We start from the raw sequence: 22037 nt of genomic DNA on the forward strand, positions 1-22037 counted from the left end.
CCGCGTACACAGGAGTCCAGGTCCCCTGTCCTGGGATTTGCAGTGAACAGACAAGTGAAGCAGGTGGGAGGCCCTTGAATAGGCCTTGTTTGCAGGGCAGGGGGGCGGGGTTGTTCTGGATAGAAGGGATGTTCAGTGTGGGGGGGTAATAGGGAGAGCAGCAGGCTGTGTTTGCGTCTGAGTAGAAGAAGCAGAGAGCATGTGTGGGACTGGGGCAAGGATGAGCCACTTTCTCTTTGGGACAGAGAGGTGGATGACAGGGATGTGAGGCCTCACGGGAAAAACTGGCCCTGGGGTTTTGGGCACAGCTCCCACATACAGCTGTGTCAGCACAGGGCGGCCTGCTGGGGCTGGCAGTCTGCAGCTCGGTTTGTGGGCGCTGAGGCCAGCATGGGGAGAGGCCCTGGGGCGAGTCTGCTGACCGCCTGCTCTGTGGTGAGCTCAGGCTGAGGTTCTGACAGAGGAGGCAAGGGCCCCAGGAAATTGGTGGAGGGGGCATTTTGGAGGGAAGCCACCAAAAAGGAAACTGGAGGCTCTGAAAGTCAGTGCCCCAGGTTTTTTCAAGGAGGGAAGAGCAGGAGGTGTTCCACTGCTGAAGCAGACAGTTACAGAGCTGGGAGAGAGCTCTGTGGGTGGAGGGGAATCAGTGTGAGAGAAGGAAGGCTGATAATCCATCCTATGGGTATCTCATATACGCCCAATGCTGTTCCTTTATGGATTTAAAAACTCAGTTTCTGATTCTGAAGAAGATACTATTAAATTGAGAATATAAAACAAATTAGCAGAATCATCTAGTCCAGCTCCCCCACTTAACACACCAAGATACCAGGAGGGTAAACACTTGAGCCCATGGACACAGAGAGTACATTAGGGACAGCAGGCAGCCTGGGAGCCTGGCTGGCTCCTCCACACCCTGCTGCCCCCACAGTGGCTGGGGACAGGAAGTTTTCCCTGTATTTGGGGAGGGACCCCATGGCCACAGCTCTGGCAACCTGACTCCACGGGTCAGCCATTGTCAGCATCTTGGAGTGTCTGCACCAGGTGATTTGATTTGAAAAGGTTTACACCTTTTGGTGGTGCTGTCTTCTGTTGTCATGAAATTTGGAGACATTTACTGCCTTTGAGACAAGTACAGGGAAAGTGTAATTTAGAAAGGAAGTCTCAGCCTGGGTACCCAATCAGTTAAGCGTCCAGCTTTTGATTTTGGCTCAGGTTATGATCTCACGGTTTGTGAGATGGAGCCCCTACATCAGGCTCTGCGCTGACTGGCACACAGCCTGCTTGGGATTCTCTCTCTCCCCCTCTCTCTGCTCCTCCCCTACTCTCTCTCCCTTTCTCTCTCAAAATAAATAAAAAACATTTTTAAAAATCTTTAAAAATAAAAACAGGAAGTCTCAGAGAAAGACATATTTATGTATAACTTCCAGGAACACAGTCTCCACAGCTAGTTCTATTCTTGAGTGATGTGAGTGGGACTCTCTCAGCTCACAGTGATTCCATCTGAGTAGGGGTCCCAGCGGAGCTCGGGAGTCCAACCTCAGGGTCCTTGCGGGTGAGTGAGACATCTGCCATCTCCCCTCCCATCTCCCAACTACATTCCCCAACACTGTCATTCCCCTTGGCCAGAGATGGCCATGGCACCAGTGGATATCCAAAATGTGGCCTGACTCAGGTGTCAGATCTCAAATCCATGAACAACAACAACAACAAAATAAAAACCACAGTTACTACAGAGTATGTGTAAGGGGTACTATAAGTGCTATATGTGCCCCTTTCCTATTGTTCCACTTCCAAATTGACTGAAATCCAAAAATGTCATTGTACAAAATTTATATTTCACTAAAAAAAAAAATAAGTAGAACACTGAGCAAGGCATAGTGCTATCTACCAAATCATCTCCCATCCAGAAGTAACTTCTGGTTTCTTCTCTCTCATACGTTCCAACCTCTCTAATACAGCTAACCATCTATTTATTTATTTATTTATTTATTTACTTACTTACTTACTTACTGTAAACTCACTAAGCTGAGGGTTCATGTGTTGCTGTATTAATCTAATTATAGCACCTTCGAAGAGTCTCTTCCCTTTAGACTTACATGCCCACTGTCTCAGGACATATTTTGTTTATTTTTTTCCAGTATTGGCTGGAGTTTGTTCCATTTTATTGCCTGATATTTTTTTTTTTTGACGTTTTAGGTTTTGTATCTGCACTCCAAAAATTGAAGAATTCCAAAGGCAGACATTTTTATTGCATCAGTCTGTTTACTAATTTCACATATTACCAAGTTGGCATCCTCCCAGGGCTCTGAATGCGGCACCCTGCCGGTGTCCTTGTTGGCAGTGTGCTGGCCTGAGCCTGGGTTTTAAGCGCCTGCTGCGGTGAACAGTTTGGGAGCTGCCAGCAGAGAGAGAGAGAGGATCACCCAGAGAGACAGACGTGGCCTATGCTATTCTGATCCCCAACAGCTCCCAAAGCATTAAAATAGCTGGTGAGCGTGAAGGGACATGAATGGGGAGGCTCCGGGGGTGGTGGCAGGGATGGGTGCTGCTGCTGTGGAGAGAGGGTTCCTGCTGGAATTGAACACTAAGGGCGTGGGGGTGGTGGTGGTGGCACATCTGGGACTCCAGGAGATACCGCTGCGTGGAGGGGTGCAGACAGGCAGAACCCAGGGGGCCAGGCAGCAACTCCAGGTGAAATGCAAGGCATTGACCTCGTGCTGAGTTCGGGAGGTGCTTGAGTGCATTCAGTTCAGCATGTACTTCCTGAATCTGCACCTTGTATGTATCCTGAACAGATAGAATCTGGGCCTCAAAGGATGAGAAAGAGCATGCTGAATCATGCATTCAGCTATTCATCTACAGACTTATTGAGCAATTTCTACATGGCAGATGCTGCCCTGGTTGTAAGGATATCCAGGTCCTCTGAGCATCAGTTGTGGAATCACACAGTGCCAATCCTAATGCAGCCCTGGGAAAAGATGACACTGGAATTGGGTACGAGGACCCCCCTTCCTGGAAGGATGTGAGTGTTGGCCTGGGACTCTGGGTGAGAGGAGACCTTCAGCAGGAACAAACTGTCGCTGTGCCTCTTCCACCTGGGCACAGATCCATTGGCCTCGGCTGTGGGCACAGAGGACCAGTGCAGCTGGGGTCAGGGCACCACCCCAGGGAGAGCCAACTTAATTTCTGGTACTGTTCGGCTCTCACCTGCCTGTCTTCAGCCAGTTGGGCTAAGGCAGAGCCATACATGTGAAGGAGTGAGCCACCCCTTCACAACAGGGACAAAGAAAGTGTTTGATTAAATTAGATGCGTGTTTCTACCTTCAGACAAAGCCTTAGCAAAACAGGAACAGAAGGAAGATTCCTTAATTCGGTAAGTGGTATCCATCAAAAACCCACAGCAGAGATATTATGTGGTGGGAAAATTTTAGAGTCAGTTGTGTTAGTCAGGAACAAGCGAGGGATGCCACATAACATTGCCCTGGAGGCTCCCACCAGTGCAACAAGGCAAGAAAAAGAAATGGGAAGTAGAAGAAAATGATCATTTTGTGCAGGCAATGTAGTTGTTCATAGAAAAAAAGCTGATCTGCTACAAAATCTATTAGAACTAATTATAGAACTCAGCAAAATTTCTCAATTTGGAGATAAATATACAGGAATCAGTTGGGTTCCTATATATCACTAATAACCGTTTAGAAACTATAATAGAAAAAAATTATACTTACAGTAGCAACCAAAACTATACGCAAGAGCCTTATGGAAATGACTCTAAACCATTATTGAAGGACACAGAAGATCTGACTGAATGGTGAGATATATCATGTTATATATCATGTTAATGGATGGGAGGTTTGATACCATAAAGATACCAATTTGCCCTAGATTAATACAGGGTGTTCATGGCATTTGGTCAAATGATCCCAAGAACAGTCAAGACAATTTCCAAGAAGAATAAAATGAGATCTCACGATTTGTGAGATCAAGCCCTTGGGTGGGCTCTGTGCTGACAGTGCAGAGCCTGCTTGGGGATTCTCTCTCTTTCTCCTCGCCTCCCCACCACTCTCAAAATAAATAAACATTTTTTAAAAGGCTTATTATGAGTTTCAATAATTAATATGGTGTGGTGCCAGTACTGAAATAGATCAGTAGAACAGAGTAAAAGACATAGACCCATGCAAAGTTGATAAGGAAGAGGTGGCCTAACAGATCAGTAGGACAAGGATAAACTATTCAATAAATTAAATAAATTGTGAGGAGAAAAAGTACCTCATGCAGTATGCACAATAAATTCTAAATGGATGAAAGATCTAAATGTGGAAAGCAAAACCTTAAAACTCCTGGAAAATATATGAGACTCACTTCCCACCTCATGGCAGGAAAGGATTTCTTAAAATGAGATTTGAAAACCACTAACAATAAAGGAAGACATTCGTAGATTTGACTATGTTAAAAATTTTAACTTCTGTATGACTAAAGACACCACAAATAAAGTTAAAACATAATACTACAGACTGGAAGGAGATAGCTGCAACTCATGCGATCAGCAGAGGATTAGAATGTGTAGCACAGTAAAAGCTCCTACAGATTAGCTAGAAAAAAACCATACAATCCAACTGGGGGAGGGGGCAAAGTTAGCAAATTCTATGAATAAGCAATTACAGAGGAAAGATCTGAATGCTCAGTACACACACACAAAAATACATTGAATTTCACTGGCACTCAGAGAAATATATGTTAAAACAAGATACTATTTTGAACCTATCAGGTTGGCAGAAAATTAAAAGGTGGGCTATTTGAAGTGTTGATGAGGAAATGGAACCACGGGAAATCAGACGCTGCTGCTGAGAGTGAAAATTAGTGCAGTCTTGCTGGGTAGCGCCCGAGGCCTCTGGCACAGGAGCTGGCAGCCATGTTCTAGATGTAGGACCCAGGAGACTATTGTCTGTGTGCAGAGACAGGTCTGTGGACCTTTCTTGCTTTGCAGAAAGTGGAAAGAACTTAAATGTTCATGATCAGGAAACGTGGATGCATAGTATATTTACATAATAAGCAACTAAATAACTAAATTCGAATGATTTTGAAAGCATGTTGTTAAAGGAAGAATTGCAGAAAAATGTGTGTGGTATGACACCTTTATCTGAAGTTTAAAAACATTCTAAACAGGGGCACTGGGTGGCTCAGTCAGTTAAGCAGTTCAGCGTCTGACTCTTGATTTGGGCTCCAGTCGTGATCTCACAGTTGGTGAGTTCGAGCCCCACGTCAGGCTGTGTGCTGACAGCAAGGAGCCTGGTTGGGATTCTCTCTCCCTCCCTCTTTCTCTCTCTTTCCCTCTGCTCGCCCCATGCACACTCTTTCTTAAAATAAACATTAAAAAAATAAATAAATAACACTCTAAACAATATCCCAGTGATACGTGCATACTCGTGAGGCAAAACTATAAAAACGTGGTTGAGACAAAGACACATCAGCTTCTCAAGTGCAATTAGGTCTGTGGAGATAGAAGTGGGAAAGAGGGAGCTGAAAACAAAGAGGGCTTTTTACCTTGCTCTGTCTCCTAGGACAAAATAATGAGATTTGTTCCATCTGGGTAGTGACCACATGAGTAGAGTTTGTTATATTCTATTTTGTCTATATACTTGAAATGTGTCATGGCTTTTTAAAAAATTCTGAGGGGAAAAAACCCTTAATTTCCATTTTCAAGTGGGTAATAATTCAAAAAACATTTAAACTAATTGATATTTGTCACTCGTGACTGGCAGTTTAGTGTGGTGGGTTGAAGCACAGGACTCTGGGGCAGACTTCCAGGTCCGAATCCTGCTTTGCTTCTTCCTAAATGGTATTTAGGAAGCTGTTTAATTTCTCTCTGCTGTGGATTCCTTGGATGTAAAATGCTGCCACCGATGATGATGATGATGATGATGACGACGACGACGGTGATGATGATGATTAGTGCGTGCTCATAGAGTTGTCACGAGGATATGATGAGTTAGTGTGCATAAAGCACTACAGAAGTGGACTCTATTATTGTGCCCGAATACAATCTACCATTCGGAGAGACACTAGTTACTTATTAGATGCAGGGGAGAGTGGGGGAGGGGATGAATAAGCTTTGTTGAAAGAAACCGTGTAAGTAGATGTTTTTAGTGATGGTTGCTCTTCTAACTGCAGTAAGACAAAAATATCTCTCAGATCTCCAAAATTAACCTGTGGAGTTGGAGATGATTCAGCCCCCAGTGACTTCACACGTATCTGCTTCAGTTAGCTCTGGTAAGTAAAATCATCACTCATTCACTTTTCAGAGCTGGCTGAAAAATCAATATGAAAAACAAAATCAATATGTAACTGTTGAAATATATAGAATCCCCTCTAAAAATGAAAGCTACATCTATCTTCAAGTTTTGATGGATATGTGGTGTTGTATCATGGAATAAGAATGGCTTTTTTGTATTTAAAAACAATGATGAAATGTAAATCTCCTCGCTAGATGGGGATTTAAATTGAAGCCTATTTAATGTCTCAACTAAGTGAGAAGAAATCACAGATGTTAGGGAGTCAAGGATGATTTTCTGAAAGCAGATACCAGAAGGGAAAGATTGCAGGCTTTGTCTGGAGTTGACTTGAACTTGGGTCCAGCTGCAATTCTGCTACTTACTAGCCCCATAGCCTTGAGTGAATTACTTAAACCTGCTGTGGCTCAGATTCTCATCTACAAGATGGGACTCACAGTCCTTCTCTTGCAGAACTCTTGTGAGGACCTAGTACGTGCTCAGTGCTGATGAATGGGAGATCGTAAGGGTCTAAGACAAAATGAGATCATGAGCCGTTGAGCCTCACAGCTGACCCTGCCAATCGCTCTTCACGTTACTTGGAACAGTAACTCATTTCAAAGCCCAGGAACTTTTCAAAATGAAGAAAACCTGGTCTTCTTAAAGATGATCAAATGCTGCTTTTAAAGGGTAATTATTCAATGCAAGGTATTGCAGCAATCAGGATCGGCTTTCCTATAAGGAGTGTCCTGTTCTGACTGCCACTGCTTTTGTATGTCCTTGCACAGCATCCTGGAATATCCAGTCCAGTTGGGAACATTCATCATGCCTGGTCCCCCCAAAACACTCAAGTCATTTCTAACCACTGGAGGAATGAATTTCTAGGAATGAGCAGCCACTAAGGGCAAAGCCAAAATTCTGTGCCCGCTCCCAGGCCTGAGCCAAAGGGAAGATTTCCGAGGCCACCAAGCCTGAGCCGGAGGCAGAACACCTGGCTAAAGCAATACCCCCTCCTCTGCACGCCCTTCTCTGGCAACTCCATCCTTCTCCCTTCCACCCTCCATCCCAGTCCTGCAATGCCCAAACCTGCCCCTCACTTCCTACCCTCATTTTTCATTTAAGAGGAGGGGCAGTGTGGTAGTGGGCCCAAAGAGGAGAGAGAGAATCCCTAGGAGGGAGGCAGTGTGGCTCTGACTAAAGTGACTCCCAGCAAGCTGTGAATAGAGACTATGCTTTAACCAGCTAATTCGAGGTACCTGCATTTTCGAGGAAGAACCTGTTTATCTCTGAGCATCTCTAATTGGCAAATTCTTTAGGGAAGATGGGTCTTATCACCATCTCTTGCTCTATGGAAAGGGGTAAAGTTTGGGTGGGAAGATGGGAAGTTCAGGGTAGGACAGGTTGGTGTGAGGTGCCCACTGGGTAGGCTCCTGTGACCATCTCCACCCAGACAGAGGCCCCTTGGGCACCTGGAACAGCATGCTGAATTCATCCTCCCCACCAGCTCCTAGATGCCTGTTGCAGTTGGTGGTGCCTTAATGCCACCTCCCCCACCTGGTTTCCCAAGCTAGAAGAAGCACTCAGCGTCATCCTTGACTCATCCCTGCCCCCCGGCAGTCAGCCATGCTGTTCCTTATTGCCCCCCCTGCCATCACAAAGGACAAGCTAAAATCAAAATTACAGTGCATTTAACTGTCTTGCTAATTGTCATGGCTTCCTACTACCTTGGGGAATATCTCAACACAAGTAAAAGTGTTTGAAATCCATATTTCAAATCATCTTATTAAAATTTGTGAAATTTTTGTGGCTCATTTCTTTTCAGATCTGATTAGATCATTACTTTTACCTTAATTTGGCTACGGAAAAGCTCTTACGATGAGGATAATCGTCAGCCCCGCCATTTCCTTGCCATTCACTTATGCTGGCAATGATTAGCGTATTGTCTTCAGTCCTCAGTTTTGTTTCTCATAGGAATCTTTTGAAATCACTGGTCCATTTTGTGAGGGTTTAGTTAGAACTAAATAATATAATCACTGAGTCTGTTTAAAGCACACATAAACAAATGCTGAAATAAATCAAAACTTTTGAAAGGGAATAAACAAGTGAGAGATGCACTAAATACCCCCAAACCCTGGATGGGGGACTTTCCCCACTTCCCTTAGAATGCCACACACCGGTGGGTCGCACGGTCAGCCTATATGTTAAGTTTTAGTAAAGCTTAACTTCTAAGGAAACAGGAGACAGGGACGCCTGGGTGGCTCAGTCAGCTCAGCATCCAACTTCAGCTCAGGTCACGATCTCGCAGTTGAAGGGTTTGAGCCCTGCATCAGGCCCTGGGCTGGCAGTGCAGAACCTGGTTAGGATTCTCTTTCTCTCCTCTCTCTCTCTCTCTCTGCCCCTCCCACATTTGCACTGTCTCTCTCTCTCTCAAAATAAATAAGCTTTAAAAAAAAAGGAGACAGAAATACAGCTTCTAATGGCTTCATTTTGCACACCCTGGAGTGTTGCCTGGCAGACCCTGCTGCCATCTGTGTCATGGTGACCCCCCTGTAGGACCCACGAGCTGCTTGCTTCTTACTGCAGGTGGTGGAAATTGGGGGACCTCAGGTCTCAGCCACAGAGGTGAGCCCAGGAGACATGTGCTCAAGGCGTGGTGGCTCTCTTGGGGGGTTGGGGAGACCCAGTCCTGAAGAAGGCTCAAGAGTGTGCTAGACTGAACTGCAGTCAGAAAAACTGCATTCCTGACCCTCCCAGGCCATCCAAGTTTTACTGTGATGCCTTTTAAAATATCCCAAAATATCTTCTTTAAGCCTCAAGAATGCTACCTCACTGAAGTATGAAAGGGATCAGACCAACAAAGGCATTTTTTCACGAGCTTCTAAGCTTTGATCATTTCTCTGTGGAGAGATGGGAGGATCGAGGTTTTTGCTTGTCTCTAACTCAAAGGCCCCACCATCACTCAATAATCGCATTTCATTGTACCTTCTCCAGTGTCATGTTTTTAATATTCCAGCAGTATACAAGCCACAGTTTTATACAAGGGAAGGAAAATGTTTTCTAGATTGACTCCACTGGAGATGCAACAACTCAATTAATCTTCCTGGAAACCGTAACTCTGTTAGGTTCACATTTCAAAACTCTACTTAAGGTTGCTTAATAGTTTTGTCCCCATAGCAACATAGGGACAAGCAAGAACTAAAGCAGAGGCAGCGTCTTCCCTAGTTAGGTGTTTTGTCATCGTCATGGATATCCCATCCTTCAGACCACCTCACCCCCGCAGCCAGCCCCCTCCTCATCATTCACACAGAGAACAAAGAAGCAAGCAGGGAGAGGCGAGGGTATCACTTCCCCCCCTGGCTCCTGGCCCTTTATCAATAGTGAAGGACACGACCAGTCCAATCAGCCTTTCTGGGCATATATGCAGGTGAGCAGAAAGACAGGTGCTCATCACAAAAGTTCAAGTAGTTTGCGAGGCAGCTCCATCTCAAGGAGGCTTGCTTGAACTTCTTTCCCAACAGTTAAGTGATTGCCAGGAATTTGGATTACCACTCTTCACCCTCTGCTTATCCTTCCACATACCCTGAAGACCCCTCCCACTTTCCTTGTACTCTGGGTCTCCTGCCTTGACAGATGGTACTTATTAAGCACCACAGATTGTTTTGCTCTGGGCACCATCTCCACTCTTCTACTCTAGCTACCTGTCCTACTGGCCATCATCTTAGGCTGTTTACAGAAGTGAAGTGATACTGTGAGCACTGGCTATGGCAGAGAATTTCTAATCTTACAAAGGTGATACAACTATCCATACTCGAATCCAAGTTTTCCACACACTCCTTAAGTGGAAGTAGAGGAGTCAGAGTCCTGAGAGTAAGGAGAGAAGAGATGAGTCTGCTCCCAGCCCCTCTGTACCTCACCACGTGCTGGGTTGAGGATGCTCAGAGCACTTCATCCCTCATAACCATCATTTATTTTATTTTTCCCAAAATGTACTACCTGCTCTTCCTATGCTGAAGTTCATCTGCCTCCTTTCTGCCCACTCACCCAACTTGGTAAGATCTTCCTGCTGTTTATCACCACCAGTTCAGCATTTCACCATCTGGGAGAGCTTAGCATTGTCTAGAAATGTGGAAACATCACTTGTACTATGGCAGAACATCATTTATAGAAGCATCAATGGACACCAGCCCCAGCACTTTTCCATTTAGTGAAGGACCCACTTAAATTATCTTTTGCTTACTCTCTCCAAACTGTTCGCTAACTACCATTGTCACACCACTCTCCCCACATAGTTCTGATACTTTTCCTTTCCTTGTAAATATTCTAAGGGTGCTTACTCTCAGAGCACTGACTTCACATTGCTTTTACCTGAGCTTCCCCATCAGGGGAAGGAAGCCCCTGTCTATTCTACAGGGATCAATTTTGCAGATTCCTCAGTCTTGTCTCATTGTGCCAGTCAAGTAAGCTATATAGTAGCTGCATAATCACATTTTTGTCTCCATTCTCAGAGATCCTGAGGTGTTGCAAACAAGTCATTACCTTTCATGACTGGGGAATGGGAACGTTTTTACAAACATTGTTAAGAGAATTACCCCTGGCTAAAAGAGCCTTCCAAAGGCTTGTACACAGCAATAAGAGGACGGTTTTCGCCAAGACCTAATCTAGATCTCTTAGTGTTCCCCCAAAGTAAATATGTGTCCACTGATCAGGACTGTTTCCCCAGATATCCAAGTGCCTTCCTGACCTTGACTTCCAAAACTCACACGCTTCCTCTCAGCCTACAGCGTTCCTCCCTGATACATCACCAACACAGTCCACCTGCTGAAGGTTGAGACAGAAGGATGGATGGAAGGAAGCAAGCCCAACATTTCTATGTGCAGAAGTCTCCTGAATAAGACCGCCTCCCCCAGGTTTCCCTAGTGCACACACCCTCCCTTTAATCAGGCACACATGATGGAAACAGTGGGGTCTCCTCACCCCTGCCAGGTAGATCCCCTGGGAGATGTAAAAGTTGACCAGAGTGTCTTATTTTTTTTTCTCTCAATACTACCCCAGCATTTCTCATAATGTATGCCACAAGATTGTGTGTGTGTGTGTGTGTGTGTGGGTGTACACAAATTTCGTAAGGTTCAGTAAGTTTGAGAAGTGGTGGACTAAATAAAACTACACAGGTGTCTTTACTGTGGGACTTCTCGAAGCCTTTAATAAGCTACTTGGTATGGCAAATCTTTAAGAGCCAGCCATAATATATGGTCATCCGCGAACTCATTGTAACTGGCCACAGACCCTTCTTTACCAGAGCGCCTCTCAGGACTAGTGTTCTGTAGGATACATGCTGGGGCATGTTGTGTTCCGTGGGTCTTAGAGGCAGCATGTCAGAGTCACTTAAGGAGCTTGTGATTACCAGCCGTCTCCTAAAGATCTTCATACTGACAGTCTGGGCTAGAGTGTGAGAATCTACTTATTGTTGTTTTTTCTTAAAGCTTTCCTGGTTATATTGATGATCCATAGCCCTTGGGTTCCCCTGCGGTAGACTCTTGATATTTAAGGCTTCAGAGATGCTATACCTCTGACCCTCCTGAGCGCTCCCCATGGAAGCTTCTACACTAAATCCCCTTGTAGGTAAATAACACTTCCTTATACAATAGAGATGGCTGAAAACTTACCAGGAAAAACACCCAAAGCCTTTATGATTTGGGGGAAATTGCTGGCCTGTATCTATGATTTTAGAAACCACTTTGTAACATTGTAGCCATCCCCATCCAGCCACATTCAAGTCCATCTTTAGCTTTCTCCAGCTGTTCTCACTCATGCCATTTTGGGCTATTTCACATGTTTTCATATTTTGTTTCATTTGTCTACATCTCACATCCCTGCAGGACCATATTTTGGGGGGATTTCATATACAGACGAACTAAGAGTAAGCACTCAATAACTGCAGAGAAACCAGAGGACAAAAGGGACTTTGCCCAGAATGAACAAAAAAGGGTTAAGGTTGACTACAGAATTAAAAATCAAGTAGAGAGGCACAGTAAATCGGTCAATGTGGCAACATGAATGTGTACAATTTACCTGTACACAAAATTTATAGCATTTTAAATGGTAGGTAGGTCTCATATTCTGCCACCCTCTGCAGTTTTTCTTTGTTACTTCTTTGTTCAATTTTTAACTCCATGATATATGCATCACTAGTGATTTAGGACTAGGGTGACTAAGGCGCCTGGGTGGCTCAGTTGGTTGAGTGTCCAACTCCAGCTCAGATCATGATCTCGCAGTCTGTGAGTTTGAGCCCCGTGTCAAGCTCTGTGCTGACAGTTCAGAGTCTGGAGCCTGCTTCAGATTCTGTGTCTCCCTCTCTCTCTCTCTGCCCCTTCCCCGCTCGTGCTCTCTCTCTCTCTCAAAAATAAATAAACATTTAAAAATTAAAAAACAAAAACAAAAAAAGGGATAGGGTGACCAACTTGTCCCAATGTGCCTGGCACTTTTCTCGTTCTAGCACTGAAAATCAGCTGTAAGGGAAACCCTTCAACCCTGACAAGTCAGAGCAGTTAGTCCCTCTACTCAAAAGACAGAAAGAATTCTGACCAAATAAATTCTGACCAAATAAAACTGGGAATTGCTACATCACTTTTATCCACCTGAGTCACTGCCGCAGTAACAAAACAAACTACCACAAACAGTGGCTTAAAGCAACACAAATTTATCATCTTCCATATCTAGAGATCAGAAATCTCTAAGTAGGTTTTACAGGACTAAAAATCAGTGTATCAGCAGAGCTGCATTTTTATTTTTCCTAGAGGCTCGAGGGGAGATTCTGTTCCCTTTCCTTTTCCAGCCTCTAGAAGCCAGCCACATTCCTTGGCTGGTGGCTCCCTCCTTCATCTTAAAAGCAAGCGATCACGTCACTCTGACCCTCTACTTCCATCATCAAATCCCGTTCTCTGGCCCACTCTGTCCTGCCTCCCTCTTTCACTTTGAAAGACCCTTGTGATTATGGGCGCCTGGGTGGCTCAATCAGTTAATCGTCCGACTTCAGCTCAGGTCATGATCTAATGGTTCGTGGGTTCAAGCTCCACATTGGGCTCTGTGCTGACAGCTCAGAGCCTGGAGCCTGCTTCAGATTCTGTGTCTCCCTCTCTTTCTCTGCCCCTCCCCAACTTGTGCTCTGTCTGTCTCTCTCTCTCTCTCTCAAAAATAAACAAACACTTTTTAAAAAGAAAAGACCCTTGTGATTATATCAGGCTTACTGGATGATCCAGTGTAATTTCTCCATCCCCAAATCCTTAATTTCATCACATCTGCACAGTCTCTCTTGCTGGGTAAGGTAACATATTCTCAGGTTCCAGGGACTGAGATGTGGACACCTTTGGCAGCTGGAGGGTCATTGTTCTGCCTACCACACCCAGCGTTCTCAGAGAGTTGAAAACACCTTCATGTGTTAAAGGAATATTGTTAAGTCTCACAGGAAAAGAATCTTTTAGCATTGCCTGACCCAGTCCTGTCCACACTTACTTGATCAAGAAAGAAGCTCTTTACCCCCAAAGAGCACTTATCATCTCATGGAATGCAGCTGCTGTCACAGAAGGAGAGAATTCAATCTGGTTGTGCGTACCGCCGAGAGTCCAGAGACTTTCCATGTGATATGCAGATGAGGACAGTTTTGAGGAAATTGATTTATAGATCCAATTCCTCTTCCTCATTTCAGTACATACTCTTTTGTACACTTACCTGCCTGACAAACAACATGAGGTCAAGGCAGGGTGGACCTGTCTTCTTTCCGCTATTTTCATCGGAGGCCACAGCTATTAAGAATCGTATCAGGACAGGGGCGCCTGGGTGGCGCAGTCGGTTAAGCGTCCGACTTCAGCCAGGTCACGATCTCGCGGTCCGTGAGTTCGAGCCCCGCGTCGGGCTCTGGGCTGATGGCTCAGAGCCTGGAGCCTGCTTCCGATTCTGTGTCTCCCTCTCTCTCTGCCCCTCCCCCGTTCATGCTCTGTCTCTCTCTGTCCCAAAAATAAATAAACGTTGAAAAAAAAAAAAAAAAGAATCGTATCAGGACAGTATATTACCCTGGGTGCAAAACCTCCCTGGTCAGACACAGGGATGATGTGAAACTCTGGGGTTGGCGATGCCTCTTTGAAGCAAGACGCCATAACCTGCCCCCTACCCATCTCATTTGAAGCTGCATTTCCAATAAAAATTTTCCTTTTACATTTAGTATTTGTCAACATTTTAATATTTCATATTGTGTGTTAAAATGAAATAACTCACTCCAGAGGAAATGCTTTGAGGCTTGGAGATTTATGGTTACCAGAATCATCTTTTAATTTAAAATTTCAATTTGTATGCATCCTTTGACCTTAGAGAATTATGATGAATTGATCAAATAAAACACTTTCAAGCATAAAAACATATTAAGTTAAAGTTCTCTGGGTGTCATGGAAAAGAGATAGTTTCAAAGGGAAAAAAAGAACAATGTAACATTTCTAAAGAAGAGCTTGCTCCTGTCACTCTAAAATGGACAATAATTCCTATCACTGCCAGTGTTTATGTTATGTTGGACATATTTAAAAGAATGATATAGCAGGCTAATTTTAAATATCACTCATATAGAAATCATGTCTATTAACAAATTATAACTATTTAAACTTAAGGTGAAAAATATGGCTGCCAAGTTAAATATGCAAGGAGGTACGTAGTTTTTCAAAACCCTTAAGGGAATATATGAGCAAAAACGGTGACAGCTACTGGTCTAGAGAAAAGTGTTGGGAATGCTGGCAGGGGAAAGAGCAGTGTTTGAAATCAGGCTCGCAGAGGAGCCTTGGTTAAAATGCCAGCTTCACCCAACAGAGTTAAAACCATGAAGCGTCTGGCACAGAGCCAGCCAGTGCTCCATTCCTGCCACCAGGACCTGCCAGGTGCCATCAGTGTGTGAGGCACTAGGCATACAGTAGGGCTTCGACACCCGTCCCTGCTCACACAGAGCTCACATTCTGGTGGATATGCATGTATTTGATCGGCCGCTTCTGTGTGGGTACATGCTTGCTGCATTTCTTTTCTTTTCTTATTTTTAATGTTTATTTATTTTGAGAGGGGAGGAGGGGCAGAAAGAGAGAGAGAGAGAGAGAGAGAGAGAGAGAGAGAGAGAGAGAATCCCAAGCAGGCTCCAAGCTGCAAGCGCAGAGCCCGACTCAGGGCTCAGTCCCCCACCCATGAGATCATGACCTGAGCCGAAATCAAGAGTCGGACACTGAACCAAGTGAGCCACCCAAGCGCCCAAGCTTGCTGCCTTTCTAAAGAGTCTCTTACTACTCTTATTCTCAGGCAGCTTTTAGGAGCTGTATCTATAAAGAAATGACTCATTTTTTTATATTCTAGAAGAGGTCCTTCTAAATTCCATTGTTCCCTTCAGAATAATCACCTGAGGAGGCATACGCTTATTTTAGTGACAGGGCCACTACTCAAAAGTCTTTAAGCCTCTGCTGTGGGATTGACTTCAAAGCATACAGCACAATCTTCTGAACATTCTTAATACTTGTAAATGTTTGTCTTTGTGGGGGGCGCCTGGGTGGCTTAGTCAGTTGAGTGCCTTGACTCTTGGTTTCAGCTCGGGTCATGATCTTATGGTCATGGGATTGAGCCCCGAGTCAGGCTCCATGCTGAATGTAGAGCCTGCTTGGGATTCTCTCTCTCTCCCTCTGCCCTTCCCACCCTCACAAAGTAAATAAATTTTAAAAACATATATTTGTCCTTGGAATACAAATTGGTGTTTTGGGGAACAGGTTATTCACACAAAGGTCTGGTGACCCTAGTAGGTGGTCAGACTGGGTAGGAATATTTTTTATGACAAACTCTAGGAGGGCATAAATCAGGCACTCTGGGCTTTCTCATGGTAAAGAATAGTCAAGAGATGCTGTTTGTTCCCTTTGTACCTAGACTGAAGGGAAAAGCCCACCCACGTCAGGGTCACTTGACTGTGAAGTTGCTTGAAGACTCTACGGTTTCAAACTTTAGGGAGAGAGCTTCCTGAGCTGTAGGAAGCCCATGGTACCTACTACCTTACTGCTGATGATCCTGCCACAGCAACCCCACTCCAGGCCATGCCCCTCGGGGCCCGCATTTAGAAGCCTGAGAGCAGATGTAGCTGTCTCGGAAGGACCCAGGACCGAGGGAGCAAGGCTGGGCCAGTTGTGAGGGGTACATGTGGGTGCAGGAAGTGCACACAAGCCTTGTCTGAATTGTGTTGGAGTGTTTATTGAGTGTCTGTGAGACCTGAGCATTAATCACAGGTATTAATCACTGTCCACTGAGAAAACGAGTCCAGGGTGGGCAGAGGGTGTGGAATATGAGATGGGGCGGACAGGCAAAGATTTCAGAACATGGCATGTGTGGCCATCTGTCTGTCCGCTCTGCCTATCGTATCTGTCACTTACATGTGGCCACAGAATGCTGGATAAAATCTCTTTGGATCCTATAAAGGTCCTCAATTCTCAAAGGAAAACTGTTTTTTTTTTTAAGTATAAATTTGCACTGTATTTTACTGCTTCCTTATTCTTCTGCAGTGTTTCTCTGTATTTTACTTAGCAGACACCATTTCATCCCTGTGCCCAGAACTGAACTAGGTGCTGTGGGAGACACTGTCTCAGTCCTTAGGCAACTTGAATCTCCTTGGGAAGACAGGCATACATACTGCAGAGTAATGGCCAGCGGGTTTCAAACGTCAGCTCTAGCTAATAGGTGACTTCATGGAGTATTTTATCAAATCTAAGACATTGAATTGTAAGATGTTGTTTTATGTGCTCTTAAGAAAGAAAAATATGCTGCCAATTAAATTGTGAATGACTGCTTTCTTTTTATTCAGAAATTTTATACTTCTTGAAATTCGATTCTTTTTGGACTTGCTTAGAGAAGTGTTATTTTTAACATACATTACTCTTGTTCACTCATGAAGTAGAACATAAGAGAGAAATAAATTGGCTTTGGTTTTTCTAAGCTGCTTCACATTCAGGGTACTGCTCATCTGAAGTATCTTTGACCTGCTGTGGTCAGTGCATGTGTTTCTCACGCAGCGCCCTTCTGTTCCCTATGCCAACGGAGAGCGTTGGAGAGGCAATATTCCTTTGAGTACTCTTGACTTCTCCCAAATCTCTGGCTCCTACTGTGCAAATTGATGCGCATATAATGACAACCACAGCACAAGTGCCACCTGGCAACAGTGACTGTAAGACACATACCAATTTCCAAGATACCGAACATGAAAAAAATACACCATAGACTCAAAAAATAGATTCTGAGACTCAGTCAAAAAGACTGCCATGATCAACTGCCCATGTCTTCCCTGGGAATGGTGTTGGCATCAGTGCTACATTCTTGTCATTAAACAGTAATTTGCACAACTGGTTAGTTCTCTGTGAGCTAATAGGGTCAGGAAGGCGTTATGCATGAAGTAGGTCTAAAAAGGTGTGATTTCGGGTGCCTGGGTGGCTCAGTCAGTTAAGAGTCCAACTTCAGCTCAGGTCCTGATCTCATGGTCCATGAGTTCAAGCCCCACGTCGGGCTCTGTGCTGACAACTCAGAGCCTGGAGCCTGCTTCAGATTCTGTGTCTCCCTTGCTCTCTGCCCCTCCCCCACTCACACTCTGTCTCTCTCACTCTCAAAAATGAATATTTAAAAAAAATTTTTTTTAATGTGCTATTTGGCCTGGACAAAAGGAAACCACTTCCAGAGAGGGAAGAGTGCAAGATAGAAGGCTCAAGAGGGTAAATAAGCATGTCATGTGGAGAGGACGGTGGAGGGATCCCAGGCTTTGGTGGGGTTTGATTAGGGAGTTGTGGGGTATAAAAGGCATGAGTCTTTGCCCTAGGAACATATTCGTGTGTTTCACTTGTAGAAGACACTAATGGTTCTCATATTTCTATAACTTTTCTTTCTTTCCTTACTATAGGTCCTGATGTTTTTAGTTCAAAGAGCCTTGCCCTTCAAGCTCAGAAGAAGATCCTGAGCAAAATAGCCAGCAAAACTATGGCAAACATGTTGATCGATGACACCAGCAGTGAGATCTTTGATGAGCTCTACAAAGTCACTAAAGAGCACACCCACAGCAAGAAGGAAGCCCACAAGATCATGAAAGACTTGATCAAGGTGGCAATCAAAATTGGAATCCTCTACCGGCACAACCAGTTCAGCCAGGAGGAGGTTGTTATAGTGGAGAAGCTCAGGAAGAAGCTGAACCAGACGGCCATGACGATCGTCAGCTTCTATGAGGTGGAGTACACCTTTGATAGGAACGTGCTCTCCAAGCTTCTGCATGAGTGCAAGGACCTGGTGCATGAACTGGTGCAGCGACACCTGACACCCAGGACCCATGGGCGCATCAACCACGTCTTCAACCACTTTGCCGATGTGGAGTTCCTCTCTACCCTTTACAGTCTGGATGGAGACTGTAGGCCCAACCTCAAGAGAATTTGTGAAGGAATCAATAAATTGCTAGATGAGAAAGTCCTCTGAATGCCTTCTCTACTCCTGGACTTTGCTGAGTTCCAGTTCTAGTACCCAATGTGGTCCAGGTTAGAAAAAAGAAACCCGGAAACCCTTGTCGAAGACGCCCATGTTCTGTCCTATTCGCCCATCTGATATTGATGCCAGATTGCACTCAGGTGTGTTTATCCCCTGAGCTCACTGATGAGGTCTGTTCTTCAAATCACCTTGGTTCGCCAACCCAAAGGACATTTCATTTGTTCTAGGCAGAAGGCTGCTATGCTCCTCAAGGTGAGCTCAGTGCATCTTGGTGGAGTGAAAGGAGCCCTGGACCAGGAGTTGGAGGACGTGGATTTGGTTCCCAGCTTCACCAGTACAACCATCCTCGGGATCCTGGAACCACAATGCCCTCCTGCCTACCTCCCAGGACTGCTGTGAGGTTCAAATGAGACAATGTATGTTCCCGCTTTTAAAAACTCTAACGTAAGCTCTTATTATTTTCTCTCTGGAGTGTGAGAGGGATCAACCTGGATCTAGACTACTAAGCAGAAGAGAAGAAAAGAATAATGGTTATCTAGTGGGCCGGGTTTACAGTCTGTCTCTAGATGTGCTGTTTCAAACACAGATGAATACACAGGTGTGAAGAAGTGTAGCTGCAAATTGGAAAAATGTTTTCCAAGAGTTGTGTTTTTTAGGTCTTAGATGTAGGTTTATGATCCTGCAGAGGGAATCTTTCCAGCAGGGTGGGGGTATGGAGAGTTTCTCACTCATAATGCAGGAGCAGGGAAGTGTGCTCCCTGTGGGAGAGGCCTCTCCCTCCCAGGGGCCACCGTGAGGTGTGGGAGGGTTTATCCCAGCAGCACAGGAGAGCTGGGCAGCACGAACCCCTATCCATCTCTCTTGGCCTTTCACAGACACATTGTGCTATTTTCTTTGGTTCATTAATAAATTGAAACCCTTCAAACAAGAGGTTTTGGAGTTGTGATTCAAAAATAAAATACCTTGGAATTAGATGCAGTGTTAAGAATAATGGGATTGAGGGGCACCTGGGTGGCTCAGTTAAGTGTCGGACTCTTGATTTTGGCTCAGGTCATGATCCCAGGGTGCTGGGATCGTGCTCCATGTTGGGCTCCATGCTGGGCGTGCAGCCTGCTTAAGATTCTCTCTCTGCCCCTCCCCTGTGTGCACTCACTCGCATACTTGCACACATTCCCTCTCTCTCTCTCTCTCTCTCTCTCTCTCTCTCTCTCTTTAAAAAGAAGAATGGGATTTAAAGGCAGACAACGAAGAGCAAGAACTCTGCACTCAGACCCTAAGGGGCAGTGTGGGAGGCAGGAAGGGTGAGGGTGCAGGCAGCTGCTCATGGACATGTGACCAACCACCTTCTCTGAGCATCTCCCAGCCTCACTTTCACACTGTGGCTTCTGACATTTTCATCAATTCTTAACAAATCTCAGGACAGTGTATTTACTGCCTTCTCATGTTGTCTGCAGGACACCACTTTAGGAGACTTGGTCTTCCTGCATCACCTCCCATGCTGCTCTGCTTCTTATACCTGATGATATTATAAAAAGACATTAGCTCATCCCATGGCTCATCCCATCCAGAGATGGTTTGAGGATGTGAAATGGCATCCTGTGAACCTACAGTGGCCACTCAGCCTCAACTGGCTCCTGTGTCAACATCAGTGCAAACCATCAGTTAAGTTCTTCAGCTACCAGCACTCAAAATTAGCTCATAGGAAGGGTGTTTAGTAGGGAAAAGGGAACAGTTAAGTCAGCCCCCAGCCCCTCCTCACAGACCTGAGGACTGAACGATGATGCCCTGTGCACATGCGGGCTGGGGAGGTCATTGGCCATTCTGGCAATGGAAGCCACCAGTGGAAGGCTCCTTCCTTCCCACCTACCCACTAGGCAGCAAGCAGCCCAGCGATAGCTGAATTTTCACATGCAGAGTCTTCAATGCCTGCCTTGGTGCACTCGTCTGATTAAGGACTGCTTTCTAGTTTGAGGGATGGCTCCAGAAGCAAGTTCTTTTTTCACTAAGTAGGTGGACCCACCCAGAGAATTCAGACCCACAAGGAATGCATGGAACTATCTTCTGTTCATCTGAGACACAGCAGGGAAGAAGGCAGGATCAGGTTCTCCTCACTTGGCCGGTCATTAGCACACATTAGTTTCTGACAGTCCACGAGTCCCTAAGGAAACCGAGTCCTCCTTGTTCTCATCAGAGAAGGATCAGCACTTCCACCAGCACGTCTCAGCAAGTGCAAAGGCAGAGTGTAGACCAAAACATGTTCTACTGGCCTAAACCTCCCCACTGAGGCAGCCAAGGGGCTCTCTACTGCAGGGCCAGCTGGGTGTATCTCAAAGTTATCAACAGTAGCACAGTAGGGGGGCGGGGGGCTGGGCTACCCAGGCAAAAGTAACCCACAGGCCTTTAAAAATAGCCAAAACCAATCCCATGTGTACATTTTAAATATACCACTGGCATATAAACTCAAGTGATTCTCCAGTTTCATCAACCAGCTGAAGGCTTACAAATTTCAGATATTTTACATAACAATCTAGTGACCAAAAAAAGAATCACATTATTAGTTTATCCTGAGGACTCTACTCACATCACTCTGTGGCCCTGAAAGGCTATTTTGGCTGAAAAGAAAATACGAAGGAGACCAGCAGATGCTAGATGCTTTCAAAAACAGGACCCTGCACATGTGCATTTGTGCTCAGAACTCTATAAAATTTGCAATAATGAGAACCCACAAAGGCAAAGTGAGGATATCTACATTTAGGTGGCACCGAAAAGAAAAAGGATTTCAAGAGAAGCAATAATATAAAATCACTCAATTGATCAAGCCCCACACGAAGTTCAGAGAGCAAAGCCTGGCTCAGCAAATGAAGGGCAGAGACAGCACTCATTCTTTAAGAGGGGAGGGGCGCAGGAGCAGCCTGTCTCAGTTATCTGGAAACATCGCTAGGTCTTCAGCCATCTGTGAGCACTCAGCTCTGTCCCCTGGGAGGACGGCAGACTTAACGCTGAAATCCCCAGCCCGCGCCTGGTTACGTGTCCCTCCTCATGCATCTGAGCCCTGCAGAAACACATTTCCTGCCGGCTGCGCCTGCCGTGTGTCTGTGTTGCCCTTCCTCCCTGTGTTTGCATCTGTGAGTCTTGACACCCTCAGCAACTCCAGGTCTCTGCTCAGTGACAAATCAAAATGAAAAGACTTCTCCATCTGTGCTTCTCCTCCAAACTCCCATCTCCCCCATCTGTACATTTTTCAGAAGGAGATCAGTA

The 22037-nt window shown here is 45.2% G+C and overlaps 1 protein-coding gene across 1 annotated transcript in view; it reads left to right on the top strand.

The window, feature by feature from the left end:
* TNFAIP8L3 (TNF alpha induced protein 8 like 3) overlaps positions 1–18961 on the top strand; it is a 44866-nt gene extending 25905 nt beyond the window's left edge. Inside the window, 1 exon segment of the mRNA XM_032593510.1 lies at positions 18208–18961. Within this exon segment, the coding sequence (XP_032449401.1) occupies positions 18208–18770 (563 nt within the window). The 3' untranslated portion in view covers positions 18771–18961.
* The last annotated feature ends 3076 nt before the right edge of the window (positions 18962–22037 follow it).

This window comes from Lynx canadensis, chromosome B3 (genome assembly GCF_007474595.2).
Source record: "Lynx canadensis isolate LIC74 chromosome B3, mLynCan4.pri.v2, whole genome shotgun sequence".
In the NCBI taxonomy this organism is placed as follows: domain Eukaryota; kingdom Metazoa; phylum Chordata; class Mammalia; order Carnivora; family Felidae; genus Lynx; species Lynx canadensis.